Source organism: Octopus bimaculoides, chromosome 2 (genome assembly GCF_046866305.1).
Source record: "Octopus bimaculoides isolate indiv1 chromosome 2, ASM4686630v1, whole genome shotgun sequence".
Taxonomy (NCBI): domain Eukaryota; kingdom Metazoa; phylum Mollusca; class Cephalopoda; order Octopoda; family Octopodidae; genus Octopus; species Octopus bimaculoides.
Genome location: NC_142929.1, coordinates 99,318,455 through 99,338,329, shown reverse-complemented (window position 1 = coordinate 99,338,329; position 19,875 = coordinate 99,318,455). Strand labels below are relative to the sequence as shown.

Here is a 19,875-nt window from a genome sequence, read left to right as displayed (position 1 = left end):
TCTGTATTTGTGGTGGTGGTGAGTGGGGGTAGGGAGCTGGAAATGTGACCAGGGTGTTGGGGTTGCCACCCGAAAACGTTTGGGAACCACTGTTTTAAACCAACTGATCGCATTTTAAATTATATATATAACATTGAAAATAAACAAAGAAAAAGTAAAAAAAGACAGTGGTTAAGTAGCAGAAAATGGAGGGGAGGGGATGACAGGCTACACTCTCCAGAACAAATGGTGTTGCCATGGAGAATGGCCAGTGACACTGGTTGCAGCATCCACTCCACCTTGCAGGGCTCATTTCTCAGCCACTGTTATCCCGATTTTGTGGAGAAAATTGGTAGTGTGAGGATCCGAAAACATCTGAGGTCTTGATGGTGGGGCAGGCCCCTGTACTAATTTGCCCCCTTTCTTCTGAGTTCACAAATTAGCCTCAGGTTGACCAGTACCTTGTGAGTTAATATGGTAGATAAAAACTGTATGGAAACCTGTTGTGTGTGTGATGTTTTATGTCTTACTTTACCCACTGCTTGACAGCCATTGTTGAAGGCAGTGCCCCAGCAATGTCCACAGTCCACTGACTGAAACAAGTAAAAGATAAATGAAATGAAAATTAAAACTAAAGATTTTAATGACTGGATAGATGCATTATATTTGAAATAGATGTGAAAAATCTGTTTCCAGAATTAAATAATTTAAAGCTGTTAATGTCTGCCAAATTCTTTTACAAGAAAACTTTTTGGTAAAATAAGGAGTAATGGTTTCTTTTAGTAAGTGATTATTGAGCACTCTCTATATTAAATTAATGGTAGAGTGCCATATATCATTCTATACTTTAGTTATTGAGTCATACCATAGCAGTATGATGTTTGTTGATCTAGTCATAGGTAGAGGAAGTAACAAATGGGCTTGGTAGTTCTAGAGCTGCCCTTTCTTTCTTTTTATCTGCTGCTATTTCAGGTGTACTTTATCAGTTTTCATGAAGTGAGAAAAATGTCTTGTCACTTAGACAAAAGTATTATCATTACACTAAAGGCTCAGTTACTCTGTGTATGTGTGCATGTGCATGCATGTGTGACATAGCTTAATTTAGTTTTGGTGGTGTTACTGTTAAGAAGTTATTTGTCTGTATCATTATGTTGTCGATGTGGCACTTTTCTATTTTCTTATAAAAGAATATGTCTTTATATACATATACATATATATATAATGTATATTTAAACACTAGTTCTTTCAGTCATTTATGTATCATAATTAATGTAAATACATTGTTGAAAGGCAATTTACAGTTGTTATTTGTCTGGACATAACATCTCTTATGAATGTACTGTGTTTAAAAACAATACATATCAGAGCGAGACAAACTGGTCCAGTAGTGGCTAATGAGAATGCAAGATGCATTTCAGTCTTCATCATCTTTATCAATAGTATGTACTCAAAACTAAGTTGCATGCATAGATTAAGTTTGTTGCCTCTGAGATATAAGAAACAATGAATATATATTCACTGATATTGTAAATAGTCACCCAGCTGAATAAAAATCTGTTTATCTGTAATGGAAGCAGTATTTAATCAGAATAGCCATCTATGTATCATACTTAATGTAAATGCATTTAGATAAAATTGTGTCCGATATTGATTTGAGTGACATTATTTGTTTGTTTATGATTTATAATCTTAACCATTATTTTTCTTTCTTTTCTCAACAGATTGTGAATATTGAAATATTTAACAAGATGTCATCCCCTACACCGTCCCAGAGTGACACAGGTACCAGTGGCTCAACATCTTCGGACAGTGAAATTAGCTTAGAATCTTGTTCTCCAGGCCTCAGCACAAAATGTCCAATTTGCCAGGAGACTTATACTATGCCCCGCGTCCTAAACTGCTTCCATACATTTTGTCAACCATGCATTGAAAAACAACAAGATAATCCTGAGAGAGTGATTTGTCCTGAATGCAACCATGAAACTTACCTTGGATCCCTTGGGGTTTCAGGTCTCATGCAAGATTACGCAGTAAGCAATATCCTAGAAACCTCTGCTATCGATGCAAACGGTCTTCACTGCACTGGATGCAAGAGTAAAGATACTACTGCTGTTGCTAAGTGCTACGACTGTGCTAACTTTTTATGTGCTAACTGCGTGATGGCGCACCAGTTTATGCATTGTTTTGAGGGCCATCGAGTTCTCACATTTACCGAAGTACAAGGTGGAAAAGAAGAACTTCAGAGTGAAAAGCCAGTGGCTTGTCCACGGCACCGACACGAAGTGATTAAATTCTTCTGTAAAACATGCTCAGCACCAATTTGTAAAGAATGTACATTATTTGAACATGGCCGAGGACACGAGTGCCATTTTATTTTGGATGTAAGTGACAAGCAAGTAGATATTCTTCGCCGTTTATCTGATGATGCCAAAGCCAAAGCATCAGACTTACGCCAAATTGCTAAAGGAATTGAACACATCAACAGCAGGTAAGTCAATTTATTGCTGTCTTAGGCTGCAAATATTCTGTATTGGTGTATGGTAGTGGTTGGATTTAGCCAACCATTACCGTACACCAATACTGACATAGCTATGTTGTTTGCTAGCAAACCATATAATTTTGGGTTTGGCTCCATTGTGCAGCACCTTGGATCCTTGGATAAGTGTCTTCTCCTATAGTCCCAGGCCAAGAAAGGCCTTGTGTGGAAACTTAGTCAATGGAAATTGTAGGAAGTCTGTTGTGTCTATGCATGTGAATGTTCACCTTATTTATGACTGGTTGCTCTGTACTTTCAGAGAAATGAGGAATATAAAACTCCTCACTTGAAAACTAGTAAGGGTTGTCATCAACATAAAATCCAGCCTCAGAATAAGATCTCTGTCAAAACCCACTTTAGCACTGAAAAACGAAGCTAAACAAACTGACAGAGTGATAGTGACTATAGATTTGTGGTCTTTATTGGCTAAAGTATTGTAGAGGTATTTATGATGTTGTGTTGGTTGTAGTAGCAACTATAGAATTGTGTTTATTTCATTGCACTGTGTATTGTGCAGTGTGACCTAATCATCTTAGATTTGATCCCACTGCATAGGATCTTACACAGGTGTTTTTTTACTACAGCTTCAGATCAACCCCAAGACTTGTAGAGGAAATTGGGAAAATGGAAACTGTAGAAATATGTCAGGTAGATTGTACCTGGAATTGAAGGATCCAGCCTTGTCACAAACTATGCCATGTTGATTCTGCCTGAGTAGTTATAACTACATGTCTCTGAATAGTTAAGGCTACATATGTCTGTGGAATACTCAGCCACTTACACACTAAATGAGTTTATTGACCAACTGGATATTCATCAGGCATGCATTTCTGTATTGTCTGTAGAGTTGTAGTGATCAAAAAGAGCTGCCTGTGCTCCTTATTTGTGTTACATTTGGTTATAAGTGTGACACCTTTAGAGGTGCTCTATTGTTGCTATATTTCTCATGATAATACATACACATGCTTCATATAAATTCTAAAACAATTTTGAATTCATTGACTGGGTTTGTGAAGCAACTACTTACTTTATATTGTTTTATTATTAGAAGTAGCTTTTCAAACAGTTCTTGGATTAATTCATAATAGAATTTGTCTCAGAACTGTTCTAATTACATCTAAGTTACAAGTAAAATCTGAAATATGAAACTTATGTAAATTTTGTTTTAATGCTATTTATTATTAGTTATTAGCTTGTTTTCATTATATTATATTATATTATATTATTAACCCATGCCAGCATAGAAAACGAACGTTAATGATTATGATGATGACAATGTATTACATATCAAATTAGATTATTTTAATTAATTATATTTATGGCAGAAATAGCCTCACTTTGTTCAGTATGTGTTTCTCTTTCTTTTGCTTATGTTTTGCATAGCAACTTGTGCCACCTATTATTATATGCAAGACTTAAGTGGAATGAACGAATGTAATTAGTCAATAGGTTTTAAGTCATGGAGATGACTGACTAAGTAGGTCTCGATACTTGTGAAAATTTTGTACTGGAAGTCATCACTTTTAATACCATTTACCTGACATTGTTTACGCATTTTGAAATTGAAACACCTGGCCCATGGTTCAAAGTCCACCATGTGTTTTGCTTGGATATTTAATTTAATTTTATTTACTTTTCATCATCTTCATTTAACATCCATATTACATACTTGCATTTAAAAATCTAATTTTGAAGTTGCTGAAACTAAATCTGATGGTTATATAATTTAACATTTATAGAAAAGGCAGAACATTTTATAAAAATGTAAAACGTTTTTTTTTTTTTTTTTGTTACATGGAAAACAAATATTCTCCAAGAATTAAGAAAGCCTAAAATTCCTAAACAAAAATGTCAGATGATGTACAGCAAATGTTTATCTAGTGAAATCACATGTTATTGCTAATGCAGTATGGGTATTTACATAAATATTTTGATTTAAATATGAATAGGTAAATGCTGGGTGGTCTCCTGCAGGTTTGGTGTAGTATAATGACAGACAGGATGGAGTGAGTTTGTAACAAAAGAGTTAAAGGTCTAATGGCCTTAAATTTGGTGTCTGTATATACAAATATCCTATATTAGGACTATCCAATATCTGAAGTATATTTCTTTTCATGTTTGATGTATTATCTGCTTGTTTTTATGCAACTTCTGATACTTAAAAATTTTTTTACATTTAAAAGCACTTAATGCAAGTTATGTATTATTTTGGTTAATTTTCATTGAATTGACACACTTCAGACAATATCACAGTGTTGGCTAATAAGTAAATTTAACTTATTGTAAGATCACATTTATAGTTGTTTTAAATTTATGTTTTAAGAGAAAAACTTAACTGAAGCACTAAGAACAAAAAGCAAATTTTACGAGTTTCTTTTTTAATTACAAGATAATGTAGATAATTTTATGTTCTACTTTATGTTAAAATGTTTTTGCTTTTGATATCCTTGTAATGAAGATTGCTGTTGTTGTTGTTATTGGTTAGCCTTTTATGGCAGAGTGATAATTGATCAAATAAAATGTTTCAGCAACATTTTTAAACATGCTTTTGTTTTCAGAAAGAGTAATTTAAGGTTTTAGGCTTTTAGTAATGGCAAGAATTTAGTAATGGAGTAGTTTGGCATGGCAGCATAGAAGCTTCCTTGTTGACTTGCACAAATTCTTATTTTCCCTCTTAAATGATGGTATTCAAGCAAGTGTTTATGTCTTGTCTAAAGAAACAACAGAACACATTTCAAGAATTCGCAATCATTTCTTTTCATTATTGTTTTCAATTAGAAAGTTCATTATCCATAGACATTATGGCACCTTTTGGATTTTATAGATGGAGGAGCTAATTGAGATTAGTGGAGTTGAACTTTAGTGCATTGTAGGAAGCGAATACTTTTTGGTATGATAACTGTGTTTCATGAAAGATTTAGAGAGAGGGTATTTAATGAAAAGCAAAGAGGGAAGTAGAAAAGAAGGACTAGTGTTGTAGTGTGTTTGCTGTTAGTAATTTCTATAGAACTCAAGTTTGTTGTAGTTTTAGTAGAAAAACTGTAGAATGCAATGAAGAATTAGAAATGTGAAAGAATGTTTAATGATTAGAGATGAATAAATTTAATCCTTGTTACTTTAACCAAAAATTTGCTCTACATCCATCTTAATAACAAAAAGAAAATGCTGTGACACCTAGGTTGTTAACTTCTGTTGTGGCCTAGAGAGCTCTAATAAATAGGAAGTAGCTGAGGATTGAATCTTAATGGATTCCTATCTTTTACACTAACCTCCTCATTGATCTCATTAGTAACTCTCATTTTGTTCATAACCGCTCTGTACATGGTTTTCATCTTTACATAACATGATACTCTGTGAAAGGCTTTCTCCAAATTGACAAATGTAGGAGTTTATCTTCACTAAGAACTTCTGTAGTTGTCTCAGTAGGAAAAATGCTTCAATGGCAGCCCAAATTGCATCTCATCTAAATTAATTCGTTTTACTAATCAGTTGTGCTATGACTAAGTTACTTTCATGCCCTTGTCAATCAGTTTGATGTTTTCTTGAGTTGCTTCTTTCTAGAGCACTTTCTTTGCCTCATGTAGCTGTTGACCTTGATTCAACCACACCATTCATTGAATAAACCTCCCTCTCTGCTTGATTAATTTAACTACATGACTTGTAAATATCCTAGTTGAGACATTTTCTACCACTTGGCTGCTATTCCTGATGCTCCAGCTACTGCTCTTGCCATTTGCATCCTTAATTACTACATTTTCAATCTTGTATTAGTAGCTGGTGTCTCTCTTGAGTCTATCTGGAGTAGTCTCTGTTTCTGCTATTCATTCCCTTCACTCAGTATGTCTAGTTGTAATATTTTCCATGCCTCTCAGCATCATTGAGAGTTAAGTGCACCACTGTCACTCCACACTTTTCTCAAACAACATTTTGATTTGCACTGACACAGAGCTCAACATATGCCTGAGTATCCATTATAGTGTCACCCTGCATGTCAATGTAAAGTCACCAGCCAATGACAGTGCAGTTGCTGTGATTTGTTATGAAAATAGTCTGTAAGGGAACACATCTTAGAAATGGTTCTTTCGCTCATCTGTCAATTGTACTTGTGATACATATGCAGAAATTAGTCTGCACTTAATTATTCTGATGTCATATAAAAAACATCCAGTCTACGCTGTAAAGTGGTTGACGTTTAGAAGGGCATCCAGCTGTGAGAACCCTACCAAAAACAGACACAGAAGCATGGTGCAGGCTCCTGTCTGATCAACTCCTGTCAAACCACCCAGTCCATATCAGCATGGAAGGCGGACTTTAAATGATGATGATGAGGAGGAGGAGATATGCTCTCTCACTTTATTCATTTCTCTAGCTACAATATGCCAACTCCACTCAGTCCAGTTATGTTACTCATCCAGAAAATTTGTACCTGTGTTTTGTGTCCCATGAGAATTCTGGTTGAGTCTAACTTCCATTTTATCATTTGAAAACAGTGCACATTTACTTGTTTTCTATTCTAGTAACCTCGAAATCTTTGTAGAGTTCACTCCTTTCACTGCACCAGCATTCTGGTAACCTTGAAGTTTTGCAACTGACAAGAAGAAAGTTTCCTGATATTGATGATGATAATGGTGGTGATGGCAGTGGTTGTGGCAGCAGCAGTTGTTTGTCCATTTTCTGCATTTGAAAGGAAGAGAGTTGTAGATTCATCATCATTACTACCACCACTGCCACTACTACATATCACTGTGATCATCTTGCAGGAATTAATTTCATCTCCTTACATTCCTAATTGAAATTCCTGAAAAGTCAACTTTGCTTTTCATTTTCCTGTTGGAGTGGCTGTAAAATATACACTTAGTAAACACTGCTTACAGGGTTAAATCAACTGTACTGTGTAATCATTTACCTAATGTGAAAACTCAATGAATCTTTTTCACTTTTTTTTCAAATTTTCGTCAAGGCTTCGGTCTTGGTGGAATAGTTTATGCAAATTGGAACATTTTAACATTCCCTCCTTTTAATCTCTTAAATTGTGAAGATTTAAGTATGGTAAAGTTCTTAGCCAGACAGATTAAAGCAGTCAAATGTCTCCTGCTTAAGGAAACAGATTATATAATGGCTTTAGTGAAATCATAATTTTAAGGGCTATTAACACCATCTTAAGAATATATATTTACAGTATTTATCTCTGCACTAGATTTTCATCGGCGTGATCTTACTTATCATCAGTTGTCTTGTTGCTTGGTATATATGTACATGGTTCCAGACAAGAGACTATTATTTCCAAAGCAAGGTTTGTAATGTCATTATGTGTGTGTCTCTCATCATCATCGTCATCGTCATCATCATCATCATCATCATCATCATCATCGTCCTTTAATGTCCATTTTCCATGCTGGCACTGATTGGACAGTTTGACCAGAGCAGGCAAGCCGGAGAGCTGCACCAGGTTTCAGTCTGATTTGGCTTGGTTTCTATGACCACTTGCCCTTCCTAATACCAATCACTCTACAAAATATGTCTGGTACTTTTCAACTTGGCACCAGCATGGGTGCTTTTACATGGAACCGGTGCAATGCTCTTGTAAGCCAATTCTCTTCAGCAAGAGGAGCAGCATTATATAATTATATATATATATATATATATATATGTATATCTATATATATATATATATATATATATATATATATATATATATATATATATATATATATATATATATATATATAAACTCACACATAATGCCTTAATTCTCCACATCATTTGTTTATTTTGGTTTATGACATTGTTCTTAAACATTTTTCTGTTGCCTTCAGATTGCAAATCCAGTATCAGAAAGCACAAGAGGATATTACTGAAACATATAACTTCTTCCGTGCTGTGATTGAAGAACGCAAGCAAGAAGTTCAGAGAGAGTTGGATCAAGTATTTAATGGTAAACAGATTGCTATTAGTACACTAGCACAGAAGATTCAAGAAAATATTGAGCGTATTTACCAAGGTTGCGATTTTATTGACAAACTATTGAAACATGCCAGTTCTTCAGAAATTCTACTTTTTAAATCTTTCATTGAGCAGCGTTTTCAAAATGTCTTTAATTTTCAGCCAGATATCAACAATCAAAATTACTATGATATGGAGTTCATCTCCAATTTTTCAGCTATTCAAGTTGGCATTCAAAATACATTTGGTTATGTTCGACAAAACAGTGAGTTCCAACCACAAACCACCACTCAGAAACCACAGCCAATTGCTCGTCCTGCTAATGGCATAGTTGTTGGAAATACTCTAAACAATGGCCAGCTCTTTGAAACTTCTCCACGTCAGTTCTCTTCCACTAATAATTTTCAGTTTGGTGGAGGAACTGACAACAATATTTATGAGAAATGGTCCAGCGGGTTAGACATCTTTACGAATGGTATGGATATATTCCCAACAAATTCCGACCCACTCTTAGATCTGACTTCCAAATTAATTAATACAGGTCTGCATAATTCCAAACAACAGATCAAACGACAAAAGATGATTTATCATTGTAAGTTTGGTGAGTTCGGGACACTTGATGGACAGTTCACTGAACCTAGCGGTGTGGCAGTTAATGCTCAGAATGACGTAATTGTTGCTGATACAAATAATCATCGGATCCAGATTTTTGATAAAGACGGTCGTTTTAAATTCCAGTTTGGGGAGTGTGGCAAACGAGATGGCCAGTTGCTCTATCCGAATCGAGTTGCTGTGGTCAGATCATCTGGAGACATAATTGTTACGGAACGCAGCCCTACACATCAAATACAGATTTATAACCAATATGGCCAATTTGTCCGTAAATTTGGCGCTAACATTTTACAACATCCCCGTGGAGTTACAGTGGATAATAAAGGGCGTATTGTCATTGTGGAATGTAAAGTAATGCGTGTTATTATTTTTGACCAAATGGGAAATGTCTTGTACAAGTTTGGCTGCTCCCAGCACTTGGAATTTCCGAATGGTGTTGTTGTCAATGACAAAGAAGAAATTTTTATTAGTGACAATCGTGCTCACTGTGTCAAAGTGTTTAATTACCAGGGGTTGTTTCTTCGTCAGATCGGTGGGGAAGGTGTCACTAACTATCCTATCGGAGTTGGAATCAACTCTGCTGGTGAGGTTCTTATTGCTGATAATCACAATAATTTTAATCTAACCATTTTCACCCAGGACGGTCAGTTAGTTAATGCCTTGGAGAGCAAAGTGAAACATGCACAGTGTTTTGATGTGGCACTTATGGACGATGGTTCTGTGGTGTTGGCCAGCAAAGATTACCGAGTCTACATTTACAGGTATGCTCCTCACCATATTCCAGCCCTTGGAATGTGAGCATTGATTTTAATCATCATTTTTGCTCTCCACCCTTCTGCTGTTTTTCTTTTCCTTGTCTTTTCCTTCTATTTCTGTCTCTCTTTCTCTCTCTCTCTTCTCCTCTTTCTTCTTGCCTTTTTCCCCACTCCCGCTGTTTTATTTTATTTTTTTTCTTTCCCCTCTTTCTCTTTGAAATCTCTCAGCCGAGGATGAAATAATCACCTTTTCTGCCATAATTTACAACCCCACCCCTACTGCTGAAGCATGCTGTTGGACAGACAACATATTTAACAATTGCGTTCTTTAAATGATGAAAGAATGATGAAAAGGGAGTTAAGAAAAAATGAAAAAAAAAACTTTAAAAAAACTTAAAAAACACCAAAACAAAACAAAAACAATTGTTTTATTATTTAAGAAAAAAATTTGAAGAAAAGTCAACATTTTGTATTTAATGTAATTGGTCACGTGGTGAACCAGAATATCAACTAAACGGTGCTCAAAAAAAAATTGAAAGAACTGAATAACACATGGAATTTTTTTTTTTTTTTTGGTAAACAAGAAGCAAGCATAATATTAATAATAATAATAATGATTGTTATGGTCTGCTGATCATTGGGAAAAAAAATATGTCAAACAACATGTTTGTCACACATCATTGCTTAGTTTCTTGAAACATTGAAGACAGAGGAGTTGGATGAAGAAAAATAAATAAAAAAAAAACAAAACAAAACATAAAAAAACATTTTTAATAATAACAACAAGCTTTTGAGAACATGCAGTCAGCGTATGAAGTCTTTGGAACATTAGTTGGCTATGTATGTGATAAACTGTTTTTATTTGCTAAATTTTAGGAACAACAGCAAAAAAAAAAAAAATAATAATAAAACCCCTAAAATCTTTCTTTGCTACATTCCTGGTAATTATATATGATAATTTTTCCAGGTGTTATATATATTTTTTTTGTGTATTTTTTTTATTGGGGGGGTAGGGTCTGATGAAATTTAGCCAAAGGTGTTGTGAATGTGTTTTTTTTTGGGGTTTTTTTTTGCCATTAAAGGTTTATTTCCATTATTATTATTATTATTATTATTATTATTATTATTATTATTTAATAAACCAAAAAATATTGTTTCTTAACAAAAAAAACAATGTAACATTTGGTGAAAGTTGAGCCACAGTTGTGCAACTCTAATATATATATATATATATATATACATATATATATATATATATATATACACACACACACACACACACACACATACACACATATATATACATATATATGTCTGTATATGCATATATATATATATATATATATATATATATATATATATATATACACACACACATACACACACACACACATATATATATATATATATATATATATATATATATATATATATATATATATGTATATATACCATGATTTATCTTTGGAATTTTATCTCTTGGTTGTTATGAAATTTTCTATGAAACTTTTTTTTTGTTTTTTAAAAAGCCTTTTGTTGTGTATCTTTTTGCACATACTGTTGCAATATATTCCACTGGCATTGGTTGCTAACGGAAATATTCTGTTCTTTTTTACGTTACTTTTTTGTTTTTCCTTTTTATATATTTTCTTTACTCTATATCTTTTTTCTTGTTTTCTTCCACATTTTCTTTGTTTTTTTTTGTCCTTTTATTTATTTTTTTTGTCCTTCATAATGTCATTGTCATCATCACCATCTTTGTCGACATCATCATCATCGTCATCATCATGATTATTATTATCATAGTTGCCACATTCATTTTCATTATCATGTTTATGATCCTGATTATTATGAATAGTATTAATTATTAATTAATCAGTACTATTAATAATGCTATTATTGTCACTGTTATTTTGCCATGAAATCCTTGTCTTAACGTAAAACAATTACAAAAAAAAAATAAATGCAAATAAAAAAAAGGCAAACAAATACAATACATTTCTTCCTTAAAAAGAAAAAAAAATCTAAAAGTTATCAAGATTATATCTGCTCTATCACCTCGTCTTGAATGGAAAACTTCAAAGATACTTAAACTAAAGTATAATTTGGTTAGGACATAATGGTGGCTTAGGCATAGTCCTAGTTCTGTTACTATATATAAGATCCTTATTTTAAAAGTTAATAAAGTGGGGAAACATGAGCAAAGAGTGTTATGTTAGGATAATGTATATAAGCGTGTGTGTGTGTGTGTGTATTTATATAATATATTTATATGTATTATATATATCCGCATCAGTTATCTAGTTTTAAGTTTGTTGTATTCACTTGAATTATCTCAAGTAGGGAGGTTGCTGTATTCTTTCTGTGGAATACAAGTCTCAGATTGATTGCGTCTCTTCCACTGACATTCTCATATTCAAGAATACAAAAGTGTGTGTGTGTGTGTATAGATACTATTGATTCAACATAGTTTCTGCCTCAGAAGCACTTGGATGGTCTCATTCTGAAACTTGTAGTAAATGCTTGCAATCATAACTTGTCAGGTTTCTGAATTCTAACTGCTGTATCAGTTGTGATTATGGTGCCAGACTATTTCAGACTTGTTGGAGGCAGATAATAAGAATGCCTTTTGTCATCAAGTTGGATCCTCAAAAGTAAATAGCTGAAGTAGATCTAGCAAATCCACAATAATAGATCTGGTAAATAAAACTTTATTTTATCCCAGCTTTAGACACATAAGAATTTAATGTGAGGACATTAAATTGAGAAAGAAAAAAAGCTGTAAACCTTGTGGTGTCTCAAAGGTCAGTCAAGCATAAAAAAATTTAATCAGACAATAATAAACCAGTTAAATAAAAAAAATTTTTAATTAAACTGTTTTGTCATGAAGAAAAATAATACAAACAAAATCAGAAAGAAATGTGGGAAAGTTAAAAGCTAACTAAAGTAATTTCTTGTTGCTTGTTTTGTTATATTATGTTTTAGTATTCTGCAAGGTGAAATAAATGACCAAGAAAACATAATCAGCTGTTTCAGAGAAAAATCCCTCTTGCCCTCAACAACGAGTAACCTTCAGAAACATGACTAAAGATAATTCTATGGTATGTGATACGCACAATTGATGGTATAAATACTGAATGCTTCTCTGAAGAATATGAATTCTAAAAAAAAACTGTACCCTTTAATCACTGCCAGGATTATGACATTCCTCTTTTAATACATCTATCCCCTATTTCCCCCACCCTGCTCTATATCTAACCCACCAAAAATTACCAACACTGTTAGATGGCTGGGGAATGATATTCAGTTGGATCTTGTGTTATTAAATTTGAATTTTTCTATAAAAATTTTAAGTGTTTCTTTTATAAGTGTTAAATATTTTTCAAGTTTTAAAACCTTTTTGAGTTTTATTTTATTTTCCATGTTTGTCCATATAATTATTAAGTAAGCTACATTGTATATTGTGGGTATTGATAAAAAAATATCTTTATATAGATGTCACTTACTGACCATTGTCACTAAATCTGACTTCGAATCCTTCTTCCCACCCTTGCTCAAACCTGAACCCAAAGCCCTCTCAGAACACCTTCAATTTTATTATCACAGTTTGGATTTAAATGAGATACCAGCATGTTTGTCAAGCAACTTGGCAAAATGCAGCAGATACTTCAAAATTGATTAACATACAAACCAAAAAACAATGACAAAGAAAAAATGAGCTTCAAAAAGAAGAGACAAGGAGAAAAAGTCTTAAAGAGAGCAAATTGAATTGTTTCTGCTAAAAGTGAAAAATTCTTAAAATTTAATTTCTCATGCAATATTCCCTTCCCCTCCCCCCATCACCTGCCTTTTATTTATTAACCTTTTTTGTTTGTTTGTTTGTTTGTTTTTTTTTTCTAAGAAAAAGGAACAACTTTAAAAATGAATTCCAAAAGTTAATTAAAAAAAAGAAAGTCATTCACCAATAGCACTAAAAATTGATCTAGTGACCAAAAAAGCATAAGGCAGAACAGAAACCCAAGTTAAATTTTGCACATGTGCCTACAAGAATTAATGTTTTGTTTTATTTTTTTAAAACTAAACAAGGTGTACAAGTATTTCAAACTGGAACGTGTTTTTTGGCAGAGTGTCTTTGGTCAAAACCGTTCGGATTTGTATTTGTTCACGTTGTTTTAGTTGATGGATATCTACTATTTTCTTTACATCACTATTACTATCATTATTATCATTACATTTATTGATATTATTATTATTGTTATTTCCACCACCATCATCGTCATCATTAATCACTATATCCTTCCCTTTCTCCAGCAGCATCAATAAGATTTTAGATCATCATATTATTATAACTACTGTTACAGCTACTATAACTACAAATGATAATAATAATAATAATAATAATAATAATTATGACAGTTATAATTATTGCAAGATGACAGCTCAATGACTGTGTGCTTGTGTGTGTCTCTGCCGATGTTTGTGTATGAGTATATCAAGATTATCATTTTAAATATTTCTCGTTATTATTATTATTATTATTACTATTATTACTACTTCAGAATTGAGGTTCAGTTTACTTCATTGCCCATACTGCAGCATTTTTTCCTACCATTGTCCATCTCATAACTGATAAGAAAAGAAAAAAAAAAGCTTTGACCAATCACCATTCAGTTTATAGTTAGTGCAGAATTTCATCTTGTGGTACAACTGTTTGCTGCTGTTGCCCTCATACCTTTCTGTATGTATATGTTGATTGTGTACTTGATTTTTTGTGTGTGTGTGTATTGGTTGTTAGGAAACAAGCTATCCAATGTCTTTTGAGTAGTTGCTTAATAATGCACACTCAAAATACTTAAACCTCTCGAAGATTAATATAAATGAAGCAATTTCTCAAACCACAACTCTGAAATGAAAACGATGATAATAATAATAATGATAATAATAATAATGATAATTATAGTAATCTACCAAATACATCAGAAAAAATAGAAATAATTCTTTTTTCTGTATTTTTTATTTGGTTTTTATTTATTTATTTTTTTTTTTTCATATTCATGGCTGATATATTTTACATTTTCATGTATAAAAATAACAAAACAAAACTATTTATAGTGTGTGTGTATGTTTATTTATGTAACTTATTTTGTGGTTATATTTGCATATATGTACATGTGTATGCATATGCATTAATGTATGTGTGTGTATTTATTAGTTTCTTTCGTTTTTTTGTTTTTTTTTTTCAATTAACTCATACCTTTTTTTCATAGTGCTTAGTGATTGAAACAGAAAAAAAAAACTTAATTAAGTTTGAATGCCTGACAAGAAAGCAAAAATGTGTATAACTGTTATTATATGTGTTTGTATCTGCATGCTTGGAGACTTAAGCAATTTCTTCAGACTATAGATCTGGAATCATAATGGTTTTGACATTTTCCTTATACAATTTGCATAGTTTCTCAATTTTGATATACTTTGCAAAAAGATTGTTGTTGTTATTTTTGTTGTTGTTCTTGTTATCTTTTTCTTTTTCTTTTTTTACTATTCAATGTCTCAGATATGTCAGTGTTATGTTATATTTATTTCTGAGGGAGGATTTAAATAATCAAACTAGAAGAGATATAGGTTATCATCTTGAAATTTTATATGCGCCCACATGCACACATACACACACACACACACACACACACACACACACACACATGCACGTATATAGATATATATCCAACACCATTTTTCTTAGTCCAGTGAGGACAGAAAAATACCGTATGGGTTCTTTGATTTAAAGGGAGTCAAGTTCAGTTTGCACAAAGTTTGGTTACTGTTCAGTGGGGAAAGCAAAGCTGGGATGCAGGGTTCCGGGGGTCCTTTAGTTCTAGATTGGAAGAATTATTCAAAATATTTAGAAGAGGGTTTAAGGATGCTTAAAACTGGGTGAAAAGAGTAAACTTGTTTGGTATGAATGAGATTGAGCTGAGAAAAAGCAGAAGCTTTGGAAGTTATGCAAAACTTGGAACACAGGACACAGTTTGATAGTGTGAATAGATTTGGTTACTATTTAAGATGAAAAATGATTGCTGTTGGCTAGCCCTAGTTGAGGAGATCTATGGGGCATAGAACAGGGGTTTTCAAACTTTTTGACTTGCGGACCCCTTTATATTTCAGGCTTTACTTTAGGGACCCCCTTATAAACGCTTATGAAATCTATACATAAATATTTGCTTAAAATATCATATATTTTTACATTTATTTATTTAACAGTATTTAACAAATAGGTTTATTGTCAATTAAAAGATTTCGATTAAAAAACATATATAAAATCAAATTGCCCATAAAAAGTGTTTGCTGTCCACGGACCCCCCTGTCTTGTCCTTGCAGACCCCCTGTGGTCTGCGGACCACAGTTTGAAAACCCCTGGCATAGAAGACGAACTCATTTAAACAGAGCTTTAAGTTGGCATTTCTAACGAAGACTTTCCCACATTTATTGTGTGACTGATGCCTTGTAATTCAAAATTAAAAGATATAGGACAGTTATGAGATTGTAGAGATATTTTGCTGGTAATGTCAACAAGGTTCAGTAACTATATAACAGTTATCTTGTTGGATGATCTTTTGGATATATTTTGCTTGGATGCCACATAATATTTTACTGAAAGAGAGATTATAATATTTTGGCCTTGTTAAGTCTCAGTCACTGCTTAAGGTTAGAGTGAATCTTTTACTTTGAAGAAAGGAGTTCCATCATCTTGATGGCATTCATAGCTATGTTGTGGGTTTAAGCTTTTGCTGGTGAAGTAGCTAGAAATAGAGACCTAGTCTGAAATGGGATTGTCAAACTTTTTGGTATGAATTGTTTGTGAGAAGTGTGGTGACAGTATTGTATATGTTACTTGATTTTCAAAATACCTTATTTCATTAATGGTGGATGTGCAAGCTAGTCAGAAGCTCTTTATGGTTGTGAGTGGTTGCTTCTAGCAAGGAAAAGGGAAAGAATGCAAGTTGGTGTGTTTAGTATAAGAGTGTATAAGATGGATCTATTATTGATGTAGTGAATTAAAGAAAGTGAGAAACAGATGAATTGTTGATAGTATGGGTATGTTCTGCATTGAAACAGGTAATGAAGAAGCTGTCAATCAGAATAATTGGTTCTGAATGTAGTAGTAACTTGTTGGATAATTTAGATTGGAGATTATACAGAGCAGGCTTCATCAAAGCCATTGTCTTGTGGACCATCAGTGTTTTGACATTGTATGTGTTTATAACCTTACTTGTGGTCACTAAGGAATGAAAGAGAAACTGTGTGGTGTAGGAGATGGTCATTGACAGTTATTTTCCATTACATTGAAATTGTGTAAAGTGTGGGCAGTTGGTTGGTAATTTATTTGGATGGGTCTTTTAAGATTTCCTGTTCTTGAATACGAAGTATGCTGAAAGCACACTGTTATATTTCAGGATGCACAAACAGTGTGTATAATGCTAATTCAACCTCAACTCAGTGACTTTCTTTAAAAAGAAAAATACATATTGTGCGTTTTACTGATAATCTGAGGATTATATAAATTGGTAGCTGTTAGATTTTGATATTTTTCTTGTATAAATGTGCATCACATACACACATTCAATCAAACAATTTTTTTAATTAATCTATTTAAATAATTTGTTAAATTTGACCAAGCAGCTAACTTTTGATCAAAGTTTTGTAAACTTTCTTTGCCAAATACATTTTTGATTTGATTCTTTTTATGTTTGTTGCTTTCTTTTAAATATTATTATCATTAAATGCAATTTGTGTTTTTATTACGATTGATGATGAAAGTTCATCTTTGATGTTATGTACCTAATTTGGTAACTGTATCGAAAACCAAACATCAGAAAACAACTTTGAATGCATGTTGGAAAAAAAGAGAAAAAAAATAGCCGATTTCAGAAGACGAGGGTTTTCAAAAAAAAAAAAAAAGACTTAAAAATATTCACAGACATATTGAGGATGTGTTGGAAGAATAGATAACAATGGAAATTGTTGTGCAAATCAAACTAAATGGAAGCTATCCTATTCATTATAAATGTCTCTCTCATCTTACTGTTGTTTCATTATCCGAACAGTAATGGGTCTAGGTTAAAATTATAAATCTATTTTAAGATTACATATAAAACAAAAATATATTAAAAAAATGAAAGAAAAAATCTAAAAATCCATGTCGTTGTTGCTATTGATATTGTCCTCATGATTCATAGCTACTTTGTTACATATACATACATATATATACATATATATACATATACATATATATATATATATATATATATATATTATATATATATATATATATCACTTTAAAAAGTGTCATAGTCATTGTTTGTTGCCAATATTATAATTATTAATATCATTATTACTACTACTACTATTACCATTATTATTAACTATTATTGATATAGTTTTAATTTTTGTCTTCCTTCATTGATTCATTTGTTAACAAATACATACCAATCTACCATATCCCATTATCCAACACCTCAGTCGCTCACACTTACAGTACATATATATGATGTATATATACAAATTTATTGTGTTAATGAAAACTATTATTTCTGTTGTATTTTTTCAAGCCTGACAATTAATTAAATTAACTAACTTGTTTTTTTATTATTTTTTTTTTCCCTGTGAAGTTAGTGTTTGTGCCGTCCTTGTCTAGCTATTTTTATCACTTTCTATTTCTAGCTCCCATTTTCCATTCCCATACTTATACATGCTCACACACACACGTGTGTGTGTGTGTGTATGTATTTATGTATCTACACACACACACACACACACACACATGTATATATATAGAGAGAGAGAAGGAGAGGGAGTGAGAGACACACACACACACTCACACACATATATTGTATTGCTCACATCGAATATTTCCTTGTGATTTTGGTTACATGCTAGAGTTGTCTGTATGTATGGAAAAGATGCCTGGTTCTGATAGATATCTCTGTAAATCTGCATATTAAAAGATATAGAAACAAAAGCAGCATAAAGCAATGCATTACTCTGTATCTATAGGTGTGAAGTGAGTGTGTGTATGCAAGAGTGTTTATTTCTCTGTATGTGCACCTGAAAAGCAAGTTTTATTATTGTTTTTTTTTTCTTTGCAAGCCAAATTGAGTCGATATTTTTTTAATTTTTTATTGACATAATTTTTTAATTTTATTTGAATTTTTTTTTTAACTTCTAATTTTCTAATAACATTTCATAATATTACATTTTTGCATATATATATATATATATATATATATATATATATATGTATATGTATATGTATTCTTATTTGGTTTTGTCTCATGAAAACTGGAATTTGAAAAAAATGATCAAACTTCTTTAAAAGAATAGAATGAAGGACAACTCATGAGAAAATATATGACAGCCTACTAACAAATTAAAAATAAAATCTAAAAGCTCTTCACCCAAAGCTCATATGATTAAAGATTAAGGAATCTATAAGACTTCAAATGGAGTTTCTATCCATCTCCTTTATTTTGTATAATCCATAAGGTTGTTTGAGGCACTTCTGAAGACTTTGTTTTCTAAGTAGTGTTATATGGAGTACTTAGTGAAAATCAGCTTGGCAGAACCCATCTCTCTTCAAGTTGTCCAAGAGGAGATGAATTCATCACTGCAAGCTAACGAAACACTTGTCAAATTTACAGTGCTACCACTGCTGTTTAGAGCAGTAAGTTCTTCCTACTTTGCTGAACCTAATTTCAGTTTGGTTGTCTGGGCTATATGAGGGTTGTATGTCAAAATACAGTATTCATAATAGGATACGGTCCTCCAACCTCGTGGCTAGTTGTCCAGTATCTTAGTTATTCTGCCATCTGTACACTTATCTTCAAAATGAACTTGGTCCAAAGCAGTTGTCATATTCTTTTGATGTCAAGCATTTATCTAGAATAAGAGAAACCAATACTTACTATATTATTTTACATTCAATTATACATACATTCATATATACATATTTATAAAAGTCATGCTTCAGGATAGGTTGGTATGTAGATGAGGGTG

The 19,875-nt window shown here is 32.4% G+C and overlaps 1 protein-coding gene across 1 annotated transcript in view; it reads left to right on the top strand.

The window, feature by feature from the left end:
* LOC106871564 (protein brain tumor) overlaps positions 1-10,750 on the top strand; it is an 87,691-nt gene extending 76,941 nt beyond the window's left edge. Inside the window, exons 2-3 of the mRNA XM_014918070.3 lie at positions 1,701-2,467; positions 8,332-10,750. Coding sequence (XP_014773556.1) covers positions 1,701-2,467; positions 8,332-9,868 — 2,304 coding nt within the window. The 3' untranslated portion in view covers positions 9,869-10,750. The remainder of the gene's footprint in view (positions 1-1,700; positions 2,468-8,331) is intronic.
* Positions 10,751-19,875: the final 9,125 nt, after the last annotated feature.